This window comes from Rhynchophorus ferrugineus, unplaced genomic scaffold (genome assembly GCF_030347505.1).
Source record: "Rhynchophorus ferrugineus isolate W39M unplaced genomic scaffold, kcgeb_rfMv2 rfM4, whole genome shotgun sequence".
Lineage (NCBI taxonomy): Eukaryota > Metazoa > Arthropoda > Insecta > Coleoptera > Curculionidae > Rhynchophorus > Rhynchophorus ferrugineus.
The window spans coordinates 3,659,675-3,684,358 of NW_027472583.1; the positions used below are offsets into that span (position 1 = coordinate 3,659,675).

At 34.0% G+C, this 24,684-nt stretch overlaps 1 protein-coding gene across 4 annotated transcripts in view; it reads left to right on the forward strand.

Moving 5' to 3' along the window:
- Positions 1 to 24,684, forward strand: part of sick (sickie) — a 307,284-nt gene that overhangs the window by 279,330 nt on the left and 3,270 nt on the right. For all 4 annotated transcript variants that reach the window (XM_076404304.1, XM_076404305.1, XM_076404306.1 and 1 more), the window contains 5 exons: positions 22,393 to 22,476; positions 23,021 to 23,239; positions 23,305 to 23,484; positions 23,543 to 23,784; positions 24,392 to 24,567. In XM_076404304.1, the coding sequence (XP_076260419.1) occupies positions 22,393 to 22,476; positions 23,021 to 23,239; positions 23,305 to 23,484; positions 23,543 to 23,784; positions 24,392 to 24,567 (901 nt within the window). The remainder of the gene's footprint in view (positions 1 to 22,392; positions 22,477 to 23,020; positions 23,240 to 23,304; positions 23,485 to 23,542; positions 23,785 to 24,391; positions 24,568 to 24,684) is intronic.

A 24,684-nucleotide genomic window follows, 5' to 3' on the forward strand; every position in this document is an offset into this window, starting at 1 on the left:
CCAGCCCACGTTCATAACCATCGTTTATTCCATTCCTTCTCTGCCCACCAACGGTACTTTTAATATTTAATCTGCGAAAAGTCACCTCCGGTTAGGCAAAGGTTAAATATGACATCACTACTGACATTGGGATTAATTACAGGCAATTTAATTCGCAGTCAAAAGTAAATAGGATCGACTGAACCCGAGGAGGTTCTTCAAACGCGTAAATTAAGAAGCGCCGCGAACAGGTTTATTTGATATTGCCTGTTATTGTTTCATTTTTCATTTTTTTTAATAATTGGTACAAATAACCATGTTAATTAACAACACAACATAGTTTTATACAGTTAATAAATGATGGGGTTAAGGTGGTACCTGCTAACTAATATTCTGACTAAAACTCCTTTTATAAACAATGATGTAATAAATTAATAGTTAAATTTAAATATAACTGAATGACCATTAACACAGATATTATTATTAACAGAATACTCTTTACACAAATTTACGGTTTAGAGGGGCACCATTGTTGAGAGTAGTTGTGAGTATTTTGAAGAATAGAGTAGGAATAGTGTGAATTTTTTTTCATTATCTATTTGAAAAAGTGGCATTAAATATGCAATAATAATTATACATTAAATAAAACACGTCTTATTATTTTTAGTGATTCATTGTATATTGGTAACTAACATTTTTTTCTCAGTAATTACATTTGTTTTTCTATGCCCTCTTTTTTGTTTTCTATACCCAAATCTTTAAATTCATTTACTTATCGATATTTCTATTTTTAAAATAATTTATGCCCTGTATATAGTGTTGTTGTGTCTATTTGATCAATCTTTATTATTTCATTCTATCAATTTTCATTTCTTTATTCCCCCAAATGCCGTTTCCAAATATGTGAAGGCTGGGCATATCTTTTCTTATTTTGTACTTTATATATCTGTATTTATTACAGATATTATTGTATTTTATTTAATATTTGAGGTGTCTATTTGTCTGATGCTGAATATATGATGTTGTAAACCGTTTTCCACCATTTGTCTATAGATCTTTAAGGCTGTGTACAGCAAATTGATCTATTTATGATTTTTGAGGTCCCATTTGTGTACCCATTTTTATGTACTTATATCAAAAAGAAGCCTCAACATAGAATCATTAGAAGATTAATGGAAAGAAAACAACTTGGTCACTTGCAGCATATAGAAGAGACAAGACAAGTCTGTGAAATAAAGACGAAAGGGGGAAAGAAGTGACAGAAAGATCATGAAAATCCGTCAAAATGATCAACTCTCTCAGTTTTTTGACAGGACATATAATTGGGAGGACATATATATAATTATATAATATATATAATATAATATAATATAATTATTGATAACGATATGGATCGTAAGACTATTTATTCTATTCCGAAATGTGTAAATCCCTTTAAACTAATTTATAATTTTATTGATGTAAGTGTCACAGCAGCAGTTATGACTAACCTCTTTATTAGACATAAACTAAAACATTCTACAATTGATATAATTGTATCGCAAATTATCCTTAATGTCTGGTTTCTTATTATTTACCGCGGATTTCTACCGGATATCCTGGTAGTAACAACGCTAATCACTACGTATAATTAATTAAATATTAAACTATACATTCTGATTCAATTGCTAGTTTATTTTTGACATAAAAATATCGGATTCTACGCTTTGAACATCAGGAATCGTTACACCGGCTCTTAGGTGTTCTGGTCTCGATAATGTATCCACTTGAAACCAGCAATCAGTATAAAATGCCTGTTATTAAAATTTGTGTTCGTCTAAAGGCGATAATAAACACTCTGGAGAGTCTAAAAATAAAATTAGGGGTTTTATAACCCCGTTATCTCGACGTGTTCACAATTAACAATATTTAAATCAAATATTTATTTATATAACGTTTGTTGATATGTCTGATGATGCAAAAGTGTTATCAGTATTGTATTTGTCAATATATGTTGTTTTTTTTTGTATAAAGAAAGCTGACGTACGCCATTATAGATTGTATGTAACTATTGATACATTAACTAGTATTATAAGTTGCCTATATTTATTTGACAGAGATATTTTTCAGTGATAAACACGCGATGCAAACAGTGTTTAATATTGAAACGCAAATAGATATTTAAGAAGATGTAATATTTTCAGATATTAATTGGTGATACCCACTCAGAACACAAACAGTTTTGGGAGAACAATTGCTACCCTCATAAATGCCTCCCGCGTCAAATCAAATGCTCGCTTCTTACTACCACCACCACCAATCGCCCGTTCACGATGGGTTCGCGACCATTCGTCGTCCGCGAATCGGGCCTCCTCGTAAACCGCCGAGGCCACCATCGTTGGCGAGCGTGCCCGAAGATAACCGAACTCTCGACCGATTCCGCACGAACGGTAGTTGTGACGTTTATTCGCATTACGGAACGATCGCCAGAGGGCACAAAGGTAGCAACGGGCTCAGGATAGAAGATTATGCCACTTTTAAGGGAAAAATCGGAAGTACGGACGCAATCAATGGATACAAAAATGGTCTAACTGGAAGCGGAAATGTTTCGCCCATCGGAAATCCTAATATACCGTGGTGGGAGCTGGCAACGAAGACTAGCAAGTACAGATCTTGTTCTCAGCTGGACCTCCAATCAGTTAGTATTTTTATAGACAACAGTTTAGTTCTGGAGAATCCCCGCATGCGCACGACGATTTGAGTTTACAACGTTGCCACTTGTTGAAAATTATACTTGTATTTAAAGGCCATAATATAAATAAGTTATTTTGAATTCACAAGTTAACCTAATATCATAGAACCTAATATTTCGGTTGACACCCAAGTTAAAATGTTTTTGTATATATTTCGTCCCCGGTAATAAAAAAAAATGTAATATGAAGGTTCTTTTATAAACATTTTTAATTTTGAAATAATTTTAAAAAGAAAAGAGAGAATTTATAGATTAGAATATATCAATACATAAACACTACAAAGCAAACTTTTAGTTCCCTCTCAATTTATTCAATAAAAGCAATGAATGCAATTCAAATTGACATATTGATACAGGTATAAATTCATGGCTATATTCTTTTAATATTTCATATTGTCCTTTATTCATAATGCTTAACATAAAATATTCTTTATTTAAAGTAGGATAGGTATTCAGAAATTAATATTGTGGCTTTTATAACATATTCTGTATTTGTGACCTCATTTTTAATATTGCAAAATAGAAATTCATAATGGCTGTTGTAATACGTTGGATTCAACCTCTCGAATTACAACGTCGCATAATCAGGCGGAAACTACCGAAGTTTGCCGAATACGATTAGGATTCTCCAGAACTAGCCACTAGTTTTTTATAGCACCATTAAAATATGTTTTATGTGGGCCTTAGTTTCCATAGAAGGCGCTAATTATTTTAAACTGCACACACGTCAATGCTTTTATGGTTGAAATCATATTGCTTACAAACGATCTAGAAATGTCTTTCTTTAAAACAATTTATACAAACGTTGTGGCTAGTTTATTTTATTTTTCTCTAAAAAATAACACTGTTGACATGGTCTATTTAAAAGGGACACAGATCAAATAGATGTGGTCAATATTTATTGCCAGTGTATCAGACGACAAGAATGCCATACTTGGAAATAAAGCAGTGAGCAAATACATTATTTATATAGGTATTTCAGGTTATAACCTCTCGAAACATCTTAACTGCAATATCTAATATAATAAAATATTATATTTTTGATAAGGTTAATTTATATGGGTAATATTTGCAGAGTTTAATATATAACATGAAAAATATCTCGCACTCGTCTTGCTTGTGAATTAATCCAAGTACAAATGAAATTTAGTAATAAATTAATGTATAATTAAGATTATACTAAGCGTATCTAATAAAGATATAATATTTAAAAAAATATTTTTGATAAGGTTAATTTGTATGAATAATATTTGCTGTTTATAAAGGTAAAAATACATATTTACAATATATTTTATAAAATCATTTTTAAAAACCACTTTTTTATTTTAAATTGCAATGTTATATACATTTTGAAATGTTGTTTTATTCGTTCAAGATTAATATGAAAGCTCTTAGAAGACGTCATAGGTCAATTTAAATATCAAATCCTGAAGGTGATATATATATTCTAGACAGAGATAAGAAAATAACATAATATATGTCTGATATGTACAAAATACAAAATGGGTTTATAACAGTAATTTGAAATAACATTAAGACAATGCAACTAAAAATGTTGAGATATATCAAAAGGCTGGATTTTTTCTACTAGAATTAAATCCATATATTTTTTAGTTAGTCCTCACCCTCAAAAGATGCTTGCATAAATTTGACAGCTATCGGATCATTAGTTTGTAAATTATAGCATTTTGAGTGAAGTAACTTTTGTTATTGTGAAAAAAATTGATAAAAAGGAATTTCGCGTGTTGATAAAATATTGTTTTTGAAGGGAAAAATACAGTTGAAGCAAAACTTGGCTTGATGCCGAGTTTCCGGAAAACTGCCCCAGGAAAATCAACCATCAAGAATTTCTATGCTAAGTTTGAACGTGGTGAAATGAGCACCGAAGACGGTGAACGCAGTGAACGCCCAAAAGAGGTTGCTACCAACATTTTGAAAAATCCACAAAATCATTTTGAATAACCGTATATTGAAATTGAATGAAATAGCAGACACTCAAAAGATATCAACTAAACGTGTACATCATATCATTCGCGAATTTTTGGGTATGAGGAAGCTCTGTGCAAAGTGGGTGCTGCGCAAGCTCACTTTTGACCAAAAACAACGACGAGTTGATCATTCGGAGCAGTGTTTGAATATTATCAAGCGTAATAAACCCGTGTTTTTGCGTCGATATGTGACAATTGATGGAACCTGGAGTGGACTGCACACAATGAACCCCCTCCAAAGCGTGGGAAAACGCAACAGTCGGCTGGCAAGGTTATGGCGTCTGTATTTTGGGATGCGCATGGAATAATTTTGATTGACTACCTTGAAAAGGAAGGACCATCCATAGCGACTATTACATAACATTATTGGACCGTTTGAAGGACGAGATCGCCGAAAAACCGCCGCATTTCAATAAAAAGAAAGTGCTGCTTGACGAAGATAATGCACCGTGTCACAAGTCAGTGAAAACGATGGCAAAAATCCATGAATTGGGCTTCGAATTGCTTCATCATCCACAGAGACTATTTCCTGTTCGCAGATCTCAAAGGAATGCTCGCTGGGAAGAAATTTTCGTCGAATGAAGAGGTGATCGCCGAAACTGAGGCCTATTTTGAAGCCAAACGTACTACAAAAATGGTATCGAATGGTATCAATAATCAGTGTATCATCCTTGAAGGGAATTATGTTGAATAAAAAAAATTGCCAAAAAAATGTGTTTTACTATAGTAGGCCGGGGACTTTTCAGTTGACCTGTTAAGCAGCTATTCAAGATTTCACCTTAAAACATAAAATAATGTTACTAAATCTCAGCAACGTGAAAGCAAAACAGCTGCAGGAAATCGGAAGATTGAAACGAACTAAAATCTTTGGGTTAAGTAGTCTAGTTTAATTTTAATTTGGAGAATACATACTGATATATTTATCCTGCTTTCGTCTTGTCTGTATTGATGCAAGTACAACAGAACAATAGTAATAAATAAACCATAGTTTTATAAATTAAGATATGTGTATCTAATGTAAGAGGTAATAAAAATAATTATAATTCTATTAAATTATGAGGTATAACGCTACGAATCTTGTGAGGAAAGAATGTGGAAGAATGTTGTTGTCAGTGTATTTTTGACAAACAACAGAAAAGGTTAAACATCGTTAGTCGTTAAAGGTTATTGTAAAAAGTATGATAAATTAATGGAGGCAAAAATGATCGGCTAAAGAAGATAACCATTGTCCCAGAAGGATATATTATTTTACAACCTCAATATATTATCTCACGCATCACCCACTGAGTGAAATTATTGAACAATTTAGTAACTTCCACATTGTCATCTTAACATCATCTATATCTCATCTGGAGATTGGAAACTTATCGAAAACCCTTTGAAGCTTATGATGACGAGTGCTTATCAGTCAGTCGTCGTGACCAGTCAGTTGTTGAAAAAGTTGAAGTACTTCTCAACAATATTGAGATACAGAACCGCTACGAAACTTAAAAATCAGTTACTACGACTATAAATCAGTTTTGAGACCATTTATATAACACTGGACACCAAAACTGCTGAAATAGAACAAAAACAAGCCATTTTTTTCAACCAATGCTTGCGAACGATGACAAGTGGGTCATGTACGACAATAGCATGCGTAAAAGAATGTAGTCGAAGTTCTGAGAAGCTTCACAAGCGGTTGCAAAGTCCTCGTTGATGCTATGAAATATGATACTAAATGTTAGGTGGGATTGGAAAGAAATTTTTCATCACGAGCTTCTTGAATCTAACCAAACCGTTAATTCAACCGTTTACTGTGAACAAATACTAGGATTGAAGCAGGCGTTTATGAAAGCAGTGAAAATTTATCAATTTTTGTCTTCTATCACGACCATTCTAGGCCGCATACTTATTTAGGACTTGGCAAAAATTAAGAAATATTGGCTGGGGAACTTTAATGTATTCCGCGTATATTCCAGACCTTGCATCTCCCGATCAGCATATATTAATAAAATTCTCATAGTGTTGTCTTCAAGCTGAATTCAGTTCATGTTAATTTTTCGCTCGAACTAAGTTAACTAAGTTTAACGCTCAGTTAAAACTTGTTGAATAGTCTTCTCACATATTTTTCAACTAATAGTCTGCTTCCGAATTTTTTTTGTGCATATCAGTTAGTTCCGGTTTTAATAATGTACAGAACTTCCCAGAACAATAAAATGCATTTATTACCCTAGCTTGAGTCTCGAATGTCACCCCTATGACCGAGAATTTCCCCTGGGAACCTAAAAGAATCATTTTGCCGACACCAATCCCGCATATTTAATATACATAATGCACTAACACTATTTACTAGCGTACATCCAGCCAACAAAAGCAGGAGAAAGCTAAGCCCTACTGTCTAATGAGTTTTGCTGATAATATCGTTCCACACTTTTCTAATGTAATAAAGGTGTGTGAATTGTATTGTGTTGTGTCTAGCCAAGAGGGGACCGTTCACCCTAACATTTCATACTAATTATTAATGAAAATGGAGGTGAGTCAAACATACTAAAGACCTGTCAGTTCTTGGAAAGTCTGGATGTACCTTTATGGGGAAATTTAATTGATTATTTTTGAATATCTATAATCAAGCAATTAGATGCACGCAAAAGCAGTCTGGTTATTTTTTCGTTAAAAATTATATCTTTATCTATATTACTATACGGCCCAATGATAGTTATTCAAGTTAATGGTGTTTCTTTTGTAAAACATTTCTATTGATACATAATGAAAATATATTGAAAAAAGGTGTGCTACTGCTACTTTTTTTCAAAAATTATGTTATGCTTAAAATTTTTAACAACAGAACTAAATTTTTCGAATAATAACTTCTTACATAATAAAAGAAAAACGTATACACCATTCAAAATTTCTAACACAGTATGTTACAGTACATTGTCAAGTTTAAGTGTTCAGTGCAAGTTCGTGTAGTTTGGTTCACTTAAATCTTCTGATTTCCTGCGTATTGTCCAATAACTGTACTACTTCCACATTGCTGTGATTTTGTAACCGTATTTCATGCTCTAAAACGAAATCGTAGATAACTTTGTAGATCCATCCCAAGACATGTGCACCCCATAGGTCCACATGACAGCAAAAGGACATTGGTGTGTAATTGGTGGCTAATTCATTATATATGTATCTTTAAATACAACCTTTAGCAGATTTTTTTTTCTTTTACTAGAATGACCAGCTAGAACCAAATGGTCTTCGGCTGATGTCGCTTCAGGTTCGGGATATGATTGTTTTGCGGGTCACAGAGACCCTGTGTTACGACTGAAACCGTCGTAGTTTATTTACTACCGGGATTTGTAGACGGGTAGGGATTTTATTAAGGTGTTATCGTGTTCTAAGGTTGCTGTGGAGAACCTCACACTGAGCATGTTTATGAAATTTTTCATAAACGGGATGTCAAATTCGAGGTGTGTATTGACATTTCGGATGGAACACTTGGAGTAGTTCAAGTTGTCTCTCCGAGACATACTTGTACCATACCTGTGCTCCATTGAAGCAGATTGGACGGACTAGCATTTTATACAGAGTCGCTTTCTGTGGGATTAGGAGTTTGCATTTTCTGCAGAGTGGAGGAAATAATAGGCTGTGCACGCCATTTCCTTTGCAAATGACGGGCTGAATTTGGGCGGACCATTGAAATCTGCGGTCGAACTGGAGACCGAGGTATGAAACTTTCTGGGGCCATGGGATAGGGACTTTATCTTCTTGCGGTGGAACAGAATAGCCTGAGTTTTGCTCGGGTTAATCTGAAGCCGCCAGAATTTGTCCCACGCTATCGCCTGGTTCAGTTATACTTGGAGTCTATTGCGTAATACGTCGGGGCAGTATCCGGTTGTGAGGAAAGCGGTATCGTCTGCTTAAAATGCTGTGTGGGGAAGTTTGTAGAGCGGGAAATCAGCCCTATAAAAGTTGAATAGGACTGGGGCTAATAGAGCGCCTTGCGGGACTCCTGCGGAGATTTGTTTACGAGAGGAGACTGCATCACCGATCCTTACCCGAAAGGACCTACCATCGAATTATGAATCTACCAGGGATATTAGGTCATTCGGTAGACCTAGTTGTTTAGCTTTAAATATTAGATTGTGGTGCCATACTAGGTCGAAATCTTTGGAGACATCTAAGAATATGGCTCCTGTTTTTCGACCTTTTATCATTGCCTGGTGGATAGTTGCTGCGACGCGGGTGGCTTGATGAAGGCATGAATATCTAGCACGGAAACCGAATTGTTCGTTTGGGATTATGTGATGTGTGTCTGTGAAATCGTTTAATGCGTTTAATATCGCTTTTTCGGCAAGTTTGGAGAGTGAACTAATCAGGCTGATAGGTCTGTAGTCAGAAGAGTTGGACTTGGCATTTTATTTAGGAATAATAGCGACAAGCGCATGTTTCTAGGGCTTTGAGAAATGCTTTAACCTCAGGATGGAGTTGATAATGTTGGCAAGTCCAGATAGTGGCTTGCTAGTGAGGTTTTTTAGGTGGTTTATTGTTATACCATCTGGGCCTGGATCTTTTTTGAAGGACAGACGTTTTATGGAGAGCTGAAGGTCTCTGGGAGAGACTATGCTCTTCAGAAGATGAACTAACTGAAAATCTTTCCTCTTTACAGAGGGGATAGTGTCGTTATGAACCTTTAGCAGAACAAAAACACTCTCAACTATATGTTTTGTTGTATATAATTATGAACAATTTATTACATGTGGAGACATCTGTTATCAAACAACAATAACTTGGGCATCAAATCCATAGAACTGAAGTTTATTCATATCTATCTTCTCTTTAATAAATACATATCTATAATAGATATAATAGATAATCTTTAATAGATGATATAATATTTTCTTTTTAATAGATACCACGTTCTTATACTCATGCTATTACAATCTGGAAGTGATTGATCACTGAGTGATTTTAATCTAACTTAAATTAATGATCGATGAAAACTAAAATCCAGGTATAATCAGTAGCGCACCCTACGTGTTTTATTATATTTTAATGTGTAGTTTAATCTCTTAATCTCCGTCTTGTTTCCTTCTTATACCGCTGGGTTTTACCAGCTATTTATCATTTCATCTACCTCATTTCAATCAATCTGAAATGTCTGTTCTCTCTAATTTGCATAAATTTAAATCGGTATTTATTTCATTCGATGATTTTTCGATGGGATAATTCGCATGATTGACCTTTTATGCGTTATTGTTTGAGATGAGAGTAATCAGCGATGCTGTCATAGGTTAATTCTCTTAAATAGTTTTATCCTGATGTGCTCTGGTTTATTACCATCGACTTTTTGCCTTCGTTGTTGGTATACATATTCTTAATACACAGAGCGTATTAATTGTCTTAAAGTAATATACTACCTAACATCAATCCGTATGTCAAGAATGGATCTAGTCTTCGAATCCGTGCATGGTGGCAGCACTGAGCACTTATAACGGCTGTCGACTGACGACGTTTCATTAAACATCATTTGGAACTTGTTTTTTGTGCTTCAGAGTGTGTGAACATGTAGTTATGACGTTGCAAAGTCGATTCAAAGTATTTTATTAGATTTGTGGGTGTTAGGTGTTCGGTAAACGTGTAAAAATCATGGCAAATGCACTCAAAAATGCATATTTGCAGTATTTTGGTTTTTGTGTAGCAAACACTGATATGCCATGGGTACTAAAGTTGTTTTATAACTTGTCCAGTACAAAGCTGCACAAATGGTCACTTGGTAAAAATATATACGTTTCATTTTATGTCAACGTTATGGAGAGTACATAAAAATTATGTAATCTGTTCAAAGTTATTTACGTCATTTAAATTTGTGATATCAAAACGTCGCAATGTTATCGCATCAACTCTGAGTTTTAGTTCAGTTTGGATTTGACATACAACAAAAAACAAATCTAAATAAAATAATTGAACAAAAATGTTTTCAAATCGATTACATCTAAAAACTAACCCTAAATAGTCTGATGCACCTTGGTGCTGTTAAATCCGCAGATCTGGTTGGCCATGCTAAATCACCACTTCGCGAAATTAGTCTTCGTGGAAAAACTTCATTCAATAATTGAATTGTTGAACGAGCTGTGTGCTCTGTGGTCCCATCTTGCTGAAACCACATGTCCTCTAGTCTTTACTCTTCCATTTCAGGCACAAGAAAATTTCGAATCATGTCTTGGTACCGTTCAGCAGTAACACTAACAGGTCATAAAACCTTGGTCATTTTCAAAAAAATAGAGACCAATGATGTTTCCACCATGAAGACCACATCACACAGTTGTTTTTAGTAGATTTGTGTTTAGATTAGATTTTTGTTAGATGATGTTTCATGAATTAATTGAGAATTCTGTGTTGCCCAAAATCGACTGTCCTGTTTATTGACGTGGCCACTGAGAAGAAAATGAGCTTCATCGCTCGCTTATCAATTTAAACGAAAAATCTTCAATTTCACTAGACAGCCTTCAGATACTATTTCTACTCGTTCTTGTAGCGTTAAAGCAAAACTGAGCTAAAGGTCCCATAAATGGTAGCGGGACTTTTCCCCTACCATATACTATATTATTTATAGGAGGTTTATCAGAAAGCCATTCTGGTTTTCAAATAGATGTCGCTGGTTAAGTATGCAATGTTTTGATTTGAAACATATGTCATTTTATTGTACGAACATCAAGCTTCAAAGCTATACATGTTATATTTTGCGAAAATAACACCGTCATACATTTATACCCAAGTTCAAGTATTTCAAAATGTGCATTTGTGGCATGCATTAATTTTCTTATCTAATTAAAAGAGAAAAACCGCTGAAAGTCATCGTTTGCTGGTAAAGCTATACTTGTAATAACATTGTATAGTTTAACTGATGTAAATGCGATCTATATTGTATATCTCTAAACAGACCATTAATAGTCCGGGAGGCTGATGGGTCTATAATATATAAATAAATAAATAAAATAAAAAAATATGAAAACACTGAAACCAATAGTATTATTCCCGTCAAGAATAAATGTCCAGAAATACTCAGCTCCTTTCTCTGAATTATTCTTATATTAATCGAATTATATTCGATAACATGTCATAGTTTTCAATTGAAGAAGAAGTGTAGAAGAATATTTACCGAATGATTCAATTTAGTATGGCAACAGTTACGTCATCTGAAATGTAAGTCATTCAAAACTAATTCACACTCACAGTATTTTCGATGCATAATGCTTATACCGTGTACGTAACTAACAATATTTGCTAAATATTCTATCAGTGTAATAGTTAATATAGTGCATACATTAATATATTATCATCGAATCTCTCTTAACCTTGAATCATCCAACCTACTTATTTGAAGAATGAATTTTTAATGACCAAGGCACACTGTTGAATATGCAGATTCCGATCAATTTCAACTATTATGTGTATACCGGTTTTTCTTTCTCCCGTGTTTAATTAATAATACGTAACTATAAAAGAATGAAGACTATATTATGTATAAATTAACATTTGGCACATGTTTTTGGCGTTGTTAATATTAAGTGAGCGTTGAAATTATGCGGAAAACAAAACGCGTATGCTTATGCATAAATAATATTGTGATACGATTTTAAATGATGGACATAATCGAATAAGACAGTGCTTCAGTCGAATGGTTGTACAACAAACGTAATGTTTGCATATTTAAATGTTGACACTATATAATGGATACGTCTTAACGTTAAAAAGTTAAACAAAGGATGGTGTTTTGAAAAATACTAATACAATAAGAATTAATTTTCATATTATTTGCCACATATACCCTACTATTGTTATAAATGTTTGCGCTTGGATAACCTACGATATTATTTACGGTAAATTTGATATAATTATTCGCAAAATGCTAATTCAATATCCGTGTTTTGTACTGTCCGTGCATTGGAATTAATTTGTAGTATTTTTATGCAGTCGCTCAAAACTATTGGCTTTCAGATTGGATATACAATGTGGGGCAAAAATCTCGCTACTATTTTGATTGCCTATAACTTTGCTCAAAGAAAAAATAAGTAAGTTTGGTTTTCACAAAAAAGTTTACTTAGTCTTCACATTTTTTTTGTTATGATTGAAAAATTAGATCGGCTAAATGGGGACCGCGATTTACTATGCAACTTTTGATTCTTTTTAAGGCATTTTTCATGACATCCTGCAACATCTGAGGCTGAATTTCTTCAATTTCGTGACGAATATTGTCTTTAAGATGTTGAATCGCTTGGGGCTTATTCGCATACTTCGCACTTCACGGATACGTCTTAACGTTAAAAAGTTAAACAAAGGACGGTGTTTTGAAAAATACTAATACAATAAGAATTAATTTTCATATTATTTGCCACATATACCCCACTATTGTTATAAATGTTTGAGCTTGGATAACCTACGATACCATTTACGGTAAATTTGATATAATTATTCGCAAAATGCTAATTCAATATCCGTGTTTTGTACTATGCATTGGACTTAATTTGTAGTATTTTTATGCAGTCGCTCAAAACTACTGGCTTTCAGATTAGATATACAATGTGAGGCAAAAATCTCGCTACTATTTTGATTGCCTATAACTTTGCTCAAAGAAAAGATAAGTAAGTTTGGTTTTCACAAAAAGTTTACTTAGTCTTCACATTTTTTTTTCTTATGATTGAAAAATTATATCGGCTAAATGGTGACCGCGATTTACTATGCAACTTTTGACACTTTTTAAGGCATTTTTCTTGACATCCTGAGGCTGAATTTCTTCAATTTCGTGACGAATATTGTCTTTAAGATGTTGAATCGTTTCACACTTCACACTTCGCGAAATTAGTCTTCGTGGAAAAACTTCATTTAACAATTGAAAAGTTTGAACCATGTCTTGGTACCGCTCAGCAGAAATAGTAACAACAACGCCTTGGTCATTTTCAAAAAAAAGGAACCATTGATGTTTCCAGCATGAATACCACACCATACAGTTATTTTTAGTTGATGTAATGATGTTTTATGAATTAATGGAGGATTCTGTGTTCCCCAATACCGACTGTTCTGTTCATTGACGTGGCCACTGAGAAGAAAATGGGCTCATCGCTCATTATCAATTTAAACGAAAAATCTTTAATTTCACCAGACACTTTTGTTGTTATATTGAGACAAGTGCAATAGAACGGTAGTAATAAATTAATTTGTAAATTAAGATTGTACTAAGCATATCTAATGTAGATGTAATTAATTAAAAAAATCAACTGCTAAACTGTCTGAATGGTCTTGAAGAGCCTGGACTGGCTTTTCATCCAATAAGTCTTAAATCACCAAAACTGACAATTAAGATATAACGGAACAACACCACCATGAATTTCTGAAAGTGTTTTATACGCTCTCAAAGCTCACATACGCATAATAAAAATCCTTTGGTATAAATCAATTAACGTGACACAACAATTTAAAAAATTCAGGAACAATTAAACGTTACAAAATCACCGTATGTGGTACCACTCCTGTCATCTATTTTATCTCCTGGCGCTAGTGTGGGAGCGGTCCTGTCAGTACGGCATACGATTGTATGCAATTCATTACATTTAGCTTGTTTGTTATTGTATCTTGTTCTATTCTCCCTGTATTGTCACGTAACTTTAATTAAAAATAGAATAACAGGAACTGATGATTTTATCAGTTTTACAGGATGTTGCTGTTTTCGTGTCTATAGCATCATAAATTAAATTCTAAATTAGTCAGGACTTTGGGTTTTCGGCGCTTTTCCCGATCAGAATGAGGAAATACTCTAAAGAATAGTTAAACTTAAATTGTTCTTTGTTGTAAAAGAAATTATTTCATTTTTTTATTTTAATTAACGATATCTATTGGTGAAAATGCCAAGTATACACTGATTCTATAATGTATATTGTACCAATTTTTCTCAACAGCTTTTTAAAGTGGAAAAATGATCAGAATACATGCAAACTCTTATTACTATAACTTTAATAAGCATTAATAGTAATAATGAATTTAGGGTTCTAATTAGCGTTGGGAACTATCGACCGAAAACGACTATCGACTGTTTAGTAATTGACTGCTTTTTACTATCGACTGTTTTAACATATTTTGTTTTAGCTATTTTCGGTTAAACTGATTTTATTACTCTTTACTAGTGACTGTTTCAATAGTAGTACTTTTAGTTATTATTTTCAGTTCTACTAGTTACTTTCGACTGATTATTTAACATTCTGGCTCTACAGTCCTAGTCGCGACCTTCAAAAATATATGCCGAGTTTATGGTTGCATAGATTTATATATAATATATGCGGTTTTATGTTTTTTTTGGTAGTTTGCTTGTAAATAACACTATATTATATACTAATATAATATTTTGGAACTCCGTTTTTCAAAATTATTAATGTAATAGGTCAAAAAATAAAAAATAAAATTGTGAATAATAAATAATAAAATACTTTTTATTGTTTTAGCAATAATAGGTAATATTTTTCTTGATTGACTTTTTCTTTTCGATCTAACTCTCTCGATTTTTGTTCAAGTCTATTGATTATCGAAACTTCTTTCCTAAAATCTTGAAAACTAAATTTAGATTCAAAAAGTTCCATAAATTGCATCGATTTGAAGACATTTTACAGTGACAGTTGTTAAATTTCGTACAAAAAAATTAACGGTAAAGAGGTGATAACCATAGTTAATATTTATAATAAATTAATTTTCTGATAGGAAAACTCTTCTTTAACATTCAACAATATATTTCCATAGCCATTAAAAGTACAAGAAAATAATAAATTAAAAAGAAAAGGAATGCGTACATCTCACTTATCGTACGGTTGTAACAAATATGCCCCTTCTAACAAAATATAACATAAATATAACATGTTATTGGCCAATTATATTTACATTATCTTCTTTACTTTCCAAATATTATAATTAAATACCATAAAACGTATGTAGGATAATTATTCCATTCCTTTTTCATAAATTCAAAGTAACACTAAATTATAATATTAATTAACACTGCGAATTACCTATTTAATTTAATTTAAAATGACCTGATCCAAGCTATTAGTTCCGTCCTTTCCCCTCTCATATCTTATAACTAGCGACCCGCCCCGGCTTCGCACGGGTGCAATGCTGATATTAAATTAAATACACTACAGAAAAAATATGAACGTTGTATATAAAAACATAGCGGCCCGCTCCGACTTTGCACGGGCATAAAATATATATGCCTATGTCACTCAATGAAAACATGATTAAAATCGATCCAGTATTTTTGGTTCATTCATTACCGCCCTTGGCCTGCACGCATTAAATTTGGAGTAAAACAATTCCTCTTCCCCTATACTTACTATGAAGATTTCCTGCTATCTTTGGAATATCTAAATTCATACAATTTTTATTACATTACACATTTTTAAACGCAAATTTTAAATTTGTAATATCTCCGAAAATATTTGTTTAATTTACATGCTGTAAGGAACCATATTGATCTATATTAATTTATTGTACACTGTATTTAAGGTACTTAATTCGATAAGGATTAATACCGTATTACTTAAAATAGCTTCGTAAATAAGCCATTTTCTCACGTAAAAAGTAAACAATAAAAATGGTTAATGTGGGTTATCCTAAAAGATAAACATATACCATCGCGGACTTTTTTGTAGACCTTTTTATGGTGTACAATACTGAAGTACATTAATTTGATCTAACTCGTAGGGTTAGGCAGCGTTTTTGCTAATTGCTAAATAAGCCTAAAAAAATAGATTAATTTACGACATCACGTTAGAAACCTCTAAAAATAGCAATGTTGCTTTAGTATATTATGCATGTATTATACATATAAACCTTCCTCTTGAATTACTCTATCTATTGAAAAAAACCGCATCAAAATCCGTTGTGTAGTTTTAAAGATTTAAGCGCACATAGGGATATAGGGACAGAAAAGGCGACTTTGTTTTATACTATGTAGTGATGGCAGGAATTCATACATCTTCGTCTAATATCACGAATTGAAAAAAAAACACTCGCGTAATTACTATTTTCAGTCGCTAGTGTTTTCACTATCGACTGTTTTGTGACTATCGACTGTTTTGTGACTATCGACTGTTTCGACTATTTTCAGTCGATATTTCCCAACGCTAATTTTAATGTTATCTAGTTAAACATTTTCATTAATAATCCAAATTTACTTCTATGAAATGCTCACAAACTGGTCTGATTAAAACCCGATAAAGTCCTTTAGAAAAACAATAATTAAAATGCAACCGTATTAGCTCATTGCTCACTGGATTACCAGAAGCTAGCGCCTTAAAAATCTAATTTCCAAGAATAAACAAAGCCTTTAACGTTGCGCTTGACACATTTACATTCACAATTAAACCAATTTACATATAGTTGAGTAGTAAACATATTTGTTCTCATCGTCGAGCTGCTTGGAAATTATTTCTCTCGACGTTGAATTCAATTTTATTATTTGTTCCAGCCATGACGTAATCGCAACAAGCGCCAAGCGAAAAAATTAATTAAAATCGTATCAATAAGTTCCAGAGGTTTTTTATGTGGTTTAGCGCCATAACAAAATAATAGACGATTTTTTAACACTACAATATTGTTACGATGGTCTCTAATATAGTCTCTAGGGTGTTTATATTTATATAGTCGATATAAATACATAAAACATACACTGTTACATACAATTTTCTATAATTATCATATATTAATTATATAAATCCAGAGGTATTATTCAAATCAATAAATTAACTGTTTCCACCAGTGTGCTATAGTATATATGTGTGCTCTAAAAGTATAAATAGTGATACACTTAAATACGTTATACAATTTAAAAATAGGCACATAACAGGTCAATTGAAAAGTCCACGGCCTGTCACATAGATGGCGCTACTAGAATTAAATTTGACAGCTGTCGGATTATTAGTTTGTGAATTAATGCATTTTGAGTGAAGTAGCTTTTGTTATTGTGAAACAGATGGATAAAAAGGAATTTCACGTGTTGATAAAATATTGCTTTTTCAAGGAAAAAATACAGTTGAAGCAAAAACTTGGTTTGATACCAAGTTTCCGAACACTGCCCCAGGAAAATCAACCATCAAAGATTGATGATTCGGTGCAGTGTTTGAAGATGATCAAGCGTAATAAACCCGAGTTTTTGCGCCGATATGTGACATTGGATGAAACATGGCTCCATCATTTCACTCCGATGTCCAACCGACAGTCATCCGAGTGAACTGCCCCTGCCTCTGATGAACCCGCTCCAAAGCGTGGCAAAACGCAACAGTCGGCTAGCAAGGTTATGGCGCCTGTATTTTGGGATACGCATGGCATAATTTTCATTGACTACCTTGAAAAAGGAAGTGCCATCAACAGCGACTATTATATAGCGTTATTGAACCGTTTGAAGGACGAAATTGCCGAAAAATGGCCGCATTTGAAGAAAAAGAAAGTGCTGCTTCACCAAGACAATGCACCCTGTCACAAGTCAGTGAAAACGACGACAAAAATCGATGAATTGGGCTTCGAATTGCTTCCTCATCCACCGTATTCTCCAGATCTAGCCCCAGCGACTATTTCCTGTTCTCAGATCTCAAAAGAATGCTCGTAGGGAAGAAATTTTCGTCGAATGAAAAGGTGATCGCCGAAACTGAGCCGTATTTTGAAGCAAAGCACAAATCGTACTACAAAAATGTTATCGAAAAGTTGGAGGGTCGCTATAATCAGTGTATCATCCTTGAAGGGAATTATGTTGAATAAAAAAAAATTGCCAAAAAAATGTGTTTTACTATGGTAGGCCGGAGACTTTTCAATTGGCCTGTTATACAAGACTACAAACAGAACCATAATGAAGTAGACAGTCTATCCAGGCAGCACACATTAGCAGCCATACCGAAGTGGTAATGGTTATTTGGTCAGAGAGACTTATCTTAGCATAGGCTAGACTCTATGAATAAAATTGATTGTCTATAGATTAATTCTTTATATTTGGTAGATGCAAATATCTGGCAGCGCCCTGCCTCTAATATGCTGTATTGTTTCACAGCTTTACATCCATGTCTACATTTGTTATGGTAATCTTTAACTATAGGATCTTTAACTATATATTTTGTAGCGACCTTGAGGCTTTACCCCAACAATTTTAAATAGTTTCTGGTCGGAACAACTTGATCCTATATACCCTGTATGATTTATATTATTAATTAAATTATTATCATAAAATAAATTTAAATATTTCGGGAAAAGTATAAAAATACCGATTGTTTTAGAGACTCCCTGGGAGGGGGAAGGGTCAGCTTTAAAATTAAATACTGTAGGAATGTTCGTCGGGTCGGTGGGAATGTGTGGCTGTAGACGCGTTTGTTTGTCCGAACACTCACTCACGCAATGAATCGTCTAGGGACTGCTTATGAGATGGGGATTCCAGCCTGAGTAAGGAGTTTTCGGATTCAGCTGCCATCGAAGTTGTAGCAGGACGTCGTTCGTCCTGGGGCGTTCCGATTTGTTTGAGGGTACCTATAAGTGTGGTGCATTAAGTGTCCCGTTTCGTGATGCAAGGGTGTTCATATGTTGATGTTATGCATGATATGCTTTTGTGGTTTTCGTCAATCGCGTTAGTCTCGTGGGATAACGTCGACCATGTCATGTTGGTGGGTTTCGTTCCTCGTGCTATCCTTCGATGCACTTTGCAAGCACCTGTCGAGTGACTTATGTTGAGCTGGTTTAACTGTTAGGCACTTCAATCACGTTGTAGGAATATTCGTCGGGTCGGTCGGAATGTGTGGCAGTCAATGTTTTTGATTGCTTGTCCGAACACTCACTACTATTTTATGGAAGGAATTTTCACGGTAACTGAAAACACTAGTTGAAAAAAAGTTGTTTTATTTTAACATTGAATGATACAGGTGGTCGACGGGATAATGTACAGGATATTAGGTTAAAGTAAAGGAAGTCCTGTAGCGCTGTGGAAGTGGTACTGTTACAAGGGGGTAGAGAAAATAAAAAAGAAAACGATACGTCGTCGTGGTGGTCTTTTATAGCCGGAAACCACATGGTACCAATCCACCAGCGTTGCCAACCTTTGAACTTGCTGTAGGTGAATGCCTGATGATCTAAACGGTCGTAGCGGTCGCTACAAATACCAAAAACTTTAGCTTCGCTATAGGAATTAAGACTGTTGTTAAGAAATATCAATATGGTTAAAAAGAAGTATCGATATTTTTCTCCATGGCCAAGATCGCTTGTACAAGCACCTAAATAGACCAAATTGTCTCGAATACTGTACCATGATTGATAATAGGTAATGTATTATGATTTGGCCGCGACAGATCTTGCGTATGCTGCGTGGTTTTAAGTGAAATAAATTAGGTCTTCTACACTCGACCGACCACAAATAAAGATGGAACTCTTTAAATGTTCGAATGCACTGCGCCTGTTTATATTCGCAATCAAGTGCATTAAGATCGGACCAACAAGCGAATCTTGGAATGGCGCGTGGGACGTTAATCCAGACTTCGGCTAATTTGTCTGTGTACAGTTGACCTCGCAGAAAAAAAACCACTCAAAATCGTCGATAAATACTGATTAGTTTAATAAGTTTTGTAGTTCGCTAAGGGAAACACAATTTTCTCCTTTTAAGGGCACCAAAAACACCATAAAATAAAGATACGTACAATGGATTCGCCCATATCTATACCAAGTTTTACGCGTCTAAATTAGTAATGTCGGCCTCCGAGAAACATATCGAGATTTTACAAAAGATATATCGATATTTAAGTAAAATTAAAAATATTGATATATCTGCCCAAAAATTCACTAAAACTTAGTACCTTAATAAAGTAAAATTAAGTACCCTTTTAAAAGGTTTATTAGGAATACTTAAAAGGTTTTTTTAATATTTAAAAATTACATTTAGTTTTCTTTTAAATATCGTAAAATATCGGCTAACAAAGATATCTGTGTCGTCTGCATATGTTGCCACAGTAGCGATTGTTGTGGTCGGTAGATCGGCAGATATCAGACCCAGTATACTGCCTCGTAGAATATATTAAATGTAATTTAGTGAGTTCATCCTCTTGTTTCATAATGAAATTCCTACTGAGAAGTTATTTTAATTTAACCTACAACCCTGTGTTACATACTTTATCAAAAGTTCTTTACTATGTTCTCGTTACTACAACAAAAAAAGTATTAAAAATGTCATTAAGAAACTCAATACTTTTCTGGTCGAGGGCGCATTTTAGTTCCGTATCATTTCATGACGAAAAAAATGAATGTTAATAATCGTTCAATATAGCTGGGGCATACGTCGAACATCATCATGGAGCCAATTGAACCGATAAAGTTTTATTAGTCTCGTTAATGGTCTCTCGAAATGGAGCTGGGCACGCGGTCCGAACACGTACCAGATGCGTCCGTACAGCATCCATTAAAAAAATCGTAAATTTATTTATGGACCACTCGTAATATTCACACGATTAAGTCCATCGAATGAATTAAAAGTTTCGGTGCGTTTGTCTTGAAACATATGTACAGCAGATGAAAACTAGTTGATTTATATTTTGCGGAAATATCAAAATATCCTCCGCTGTGTATTTTTTATTACATCTTACGTTAGACATGCTTAGCAAAATCTTAATTTGCATATCAATTTATCACTATTGTACCGTTGTACTTGCATCAATACACAAGCGGGATAAATAAAATTATAGTCTATCCAAAGTAGCAGTGAACGTCACGCCATCTCAATCTATGACGTCAAAATGTCGCAATGTCGCAATGTCGCAATGTCGCCACAATTTTAACTGTGACATTTGCTCTTCTTTTTACCAACGGCGGTTTCTCTAGACTGGACCTACAGTATAACGTGAGCTCCGAACCATTCTTCTCGGCATTAAAGTTTCCCCGACTGGCCAGTAACCAATTTAGAGACCAGAAGCAACCTGGTTATTGGCGCAATTCCTTGTCGAATTTTCCACTGTTGCCTATAAAGACATTTACATTTACAATCACAAACATAAATTACATCCATACCCCAGCAGGATTCGAACCCACAACTATGGCAACAGTAGGAGGACCGTCCCGTCACCTTAACCACTGCGCCAACGAAGACGGCTGACATTTAGTTTATTTTAACTTTGATATATAACAATATTCTAATAGAAATAAAATACTGTCCTAAAATATAATTTATTTTAACATTGTACAGTCACATAAACAGCCACAATAATTTGTAGGTTAGAGCTATTTCATTATATTTACCTTTAACTCTTTTCTAACCCACCTATGGTATATCCTGGAGGCTTAATTCACCTAATTAATAATTCTACATCTAAGTGTTGAAATTATACATACTTTAAAAATTTATAAAATATAAGCAAACACTTAAAATACAGATATTAAAATGTCTATTAATAAGTAGACATAATCGTCGATTTTAACTATTAAGTTAAGTTATTTAACAGTGGCTAGATTAATACTCCACCTTTTCAACAATATCATTGATCAAAATACATGCAAACACTTGAAATACAGCCACAGAAATTAAAAGGTTTACCAGTAAGTTTTTATATTAGTTGAAGAATTAATACTTAGAAATACACAAACATCAAAACAGAGCATAAAATTATTTATAAATATATATTATCCATTTTTAATACTTTCATATTTTTATCGTTTTAGGCCCATGTTGTATCGGCTTTTGAACAAAGTCTAACTTCGATGACGCAAAGATTACAACATCTAACAGCCACATCAGAAAAGAAGGTAACGCTGTTAGTTATTATATTATATTGTAAAACATATTTATCTGACAGTACGTAATATTATGGGTTTTTTATTTTTGCTTTGATGCCCTTGTTCTAACAAAATAAATTTACAGCAATCTACTATATAGTCAATGTGCAACATAGGACATTTTCCAAATTATTTAAACTCTAAGCCAAGTTCCAGATGGCTCCAAGTTCTCAACTAGTCTTGGGTGTGCTTTCTACGACAATTATTACTTTATTGGCTATTTTCATGGTATCTGATTAAAATAATTGTTTCCAACTACTGTTGAAAGTGATGCTTTCATCAATTTTAACACAATATTCTCCTCGTGCTGATGCATCAGCCCCTATATGCAAATATAAGAAAATACAAATATATTTCATCATTCATATCGATGATCACACCTCATGGTTAACAAACTCCTCAGATTAAGCTAGATTTTTTCTCAAACCGATCTACCTTAAAGCTCACACCACTGTTGGTTATCTCATGCCCATTTAATGAACTTTTTTTTACATATTTCGTCCTTAACTTTCAGGACAGTGAACTGCAAGAGCTTCGTCAAGCTATGGAAGCCCTGAGGGCTCAGAGCATCCAGGCGGGAATCGGATCCAGTTTGGCCAGGCAGCCATCATCGGACAGCGTGTCCAGTTTATCTTCTGCCTGTTCAGTGGATAAACAGGAAAAGAAGAAGAAGAAGGGTTGGTTGAGGAGCAGTTTCACCAAAGCCTTTTCGCGAAACGCTAAAGTTACCAAAGTAAGTTTGAGTTCTTCGTATCGATTAGACGTGGTTCTCAATGGAGCAATCCGCTGTTGTTTCAGGTGCAGTCCAGCCACAGTGAAGGTGAAGGGGAACGGACACACAGTCCTCCGCCACCAGCACCTATTGACCACGGACAAGAAGTGGCCGAACTTCAAAAACAACTTAGGGAAAAGGACTTGGTATTAACCGATATCAGGTTGGAAGCACTGAGTTCCGCTCACCAGTTAGAAAGCTTAAAGGTACTTGATTGGAGATTTGCGGAAGTTTAACAGAAATATTTAATAACACTTTATTCAGGACACTGTGATGAAGATGCGCAGTGAGATGCTTAGTCTCAAGCAAAACAACGAAAGGCTACAGAGGATGGTCAGTGGAGCTTCCAACATGCCCACAGACTTGGCACTCGAGACGAGATCCAGCAGTTCGTTGGATGCCCTTAGCGACCTGATACCAACCGAAGAACCACAACCAGAGATTGAAAATGATGGAAAACGAATTGCCATTTCGGTATACTTAGGCCAGCCTCAAAGTTTTGAAAGGTATGATACAGTCAGAGCTAGGCAAAATACAAGTTTTACTTTAATTAAAATATAAACTACAAAATTCTGCCTCGTAAAAAGTCGTGTATTTGAAAATTTGTATTTCGAATATAGTCAGGCTATGTAAATAGAATTGAACTAATCCAGCCCAGATTATTAAACAGTAAAAAAATAATTTGCTTTCCTGAAGGCAGAAAACAATCATTCTATAGGTCCTAATAAGCACAAACTTGTGAACGCATTTGTTATATTTAGATAGCTCCATTTATTTCAAGTGATACCTTAAAAAAACGTATCAAACCTTCTTCCTAAGTTCTCTTTTAGTTATAATAAATCTAAAACGCCTCAAATTACTATCCTACAGCCGATCTAATTTGGTTCATGCAGACATTAAAGTAAGCAGAAGTTTGCCATAATAACAATTGTTGTTCTGAATATAATCTAAAGGTGTACCTGATGCTGTCTTAGATTCAACCTACCTACCTAAATTTTACCTACATATCATAATCTAAACTTTCCTAAATTATATTGAATTTATATTTTTTGTAATTAAATAACATTATTAAATAAATTAAATAAATAATTTTGTAACTTAATATTTTTGCAGGTATTATGCAGAACATTATGGATATGATGGTAAAGGAAGTAATACAACTACAGAAATTGCAGTAGCTTATACCAATATTGGAGCTTCTACATCATGGGCTCAACTAGATAATGCTGTTCGAAGAGCTTTTAAGCAATATGTCGCTCGGCTAGACCCTGGTGGAGGATTAGGTTTAGGTGAATTATCTAATATATTTCTAAATTCATCAATTCATAACTATTACCGAATTACATTTGTATCAACGATTTTACATTTGGTTACTAATAATTCTTATTAACTTATTAACCTCTTTT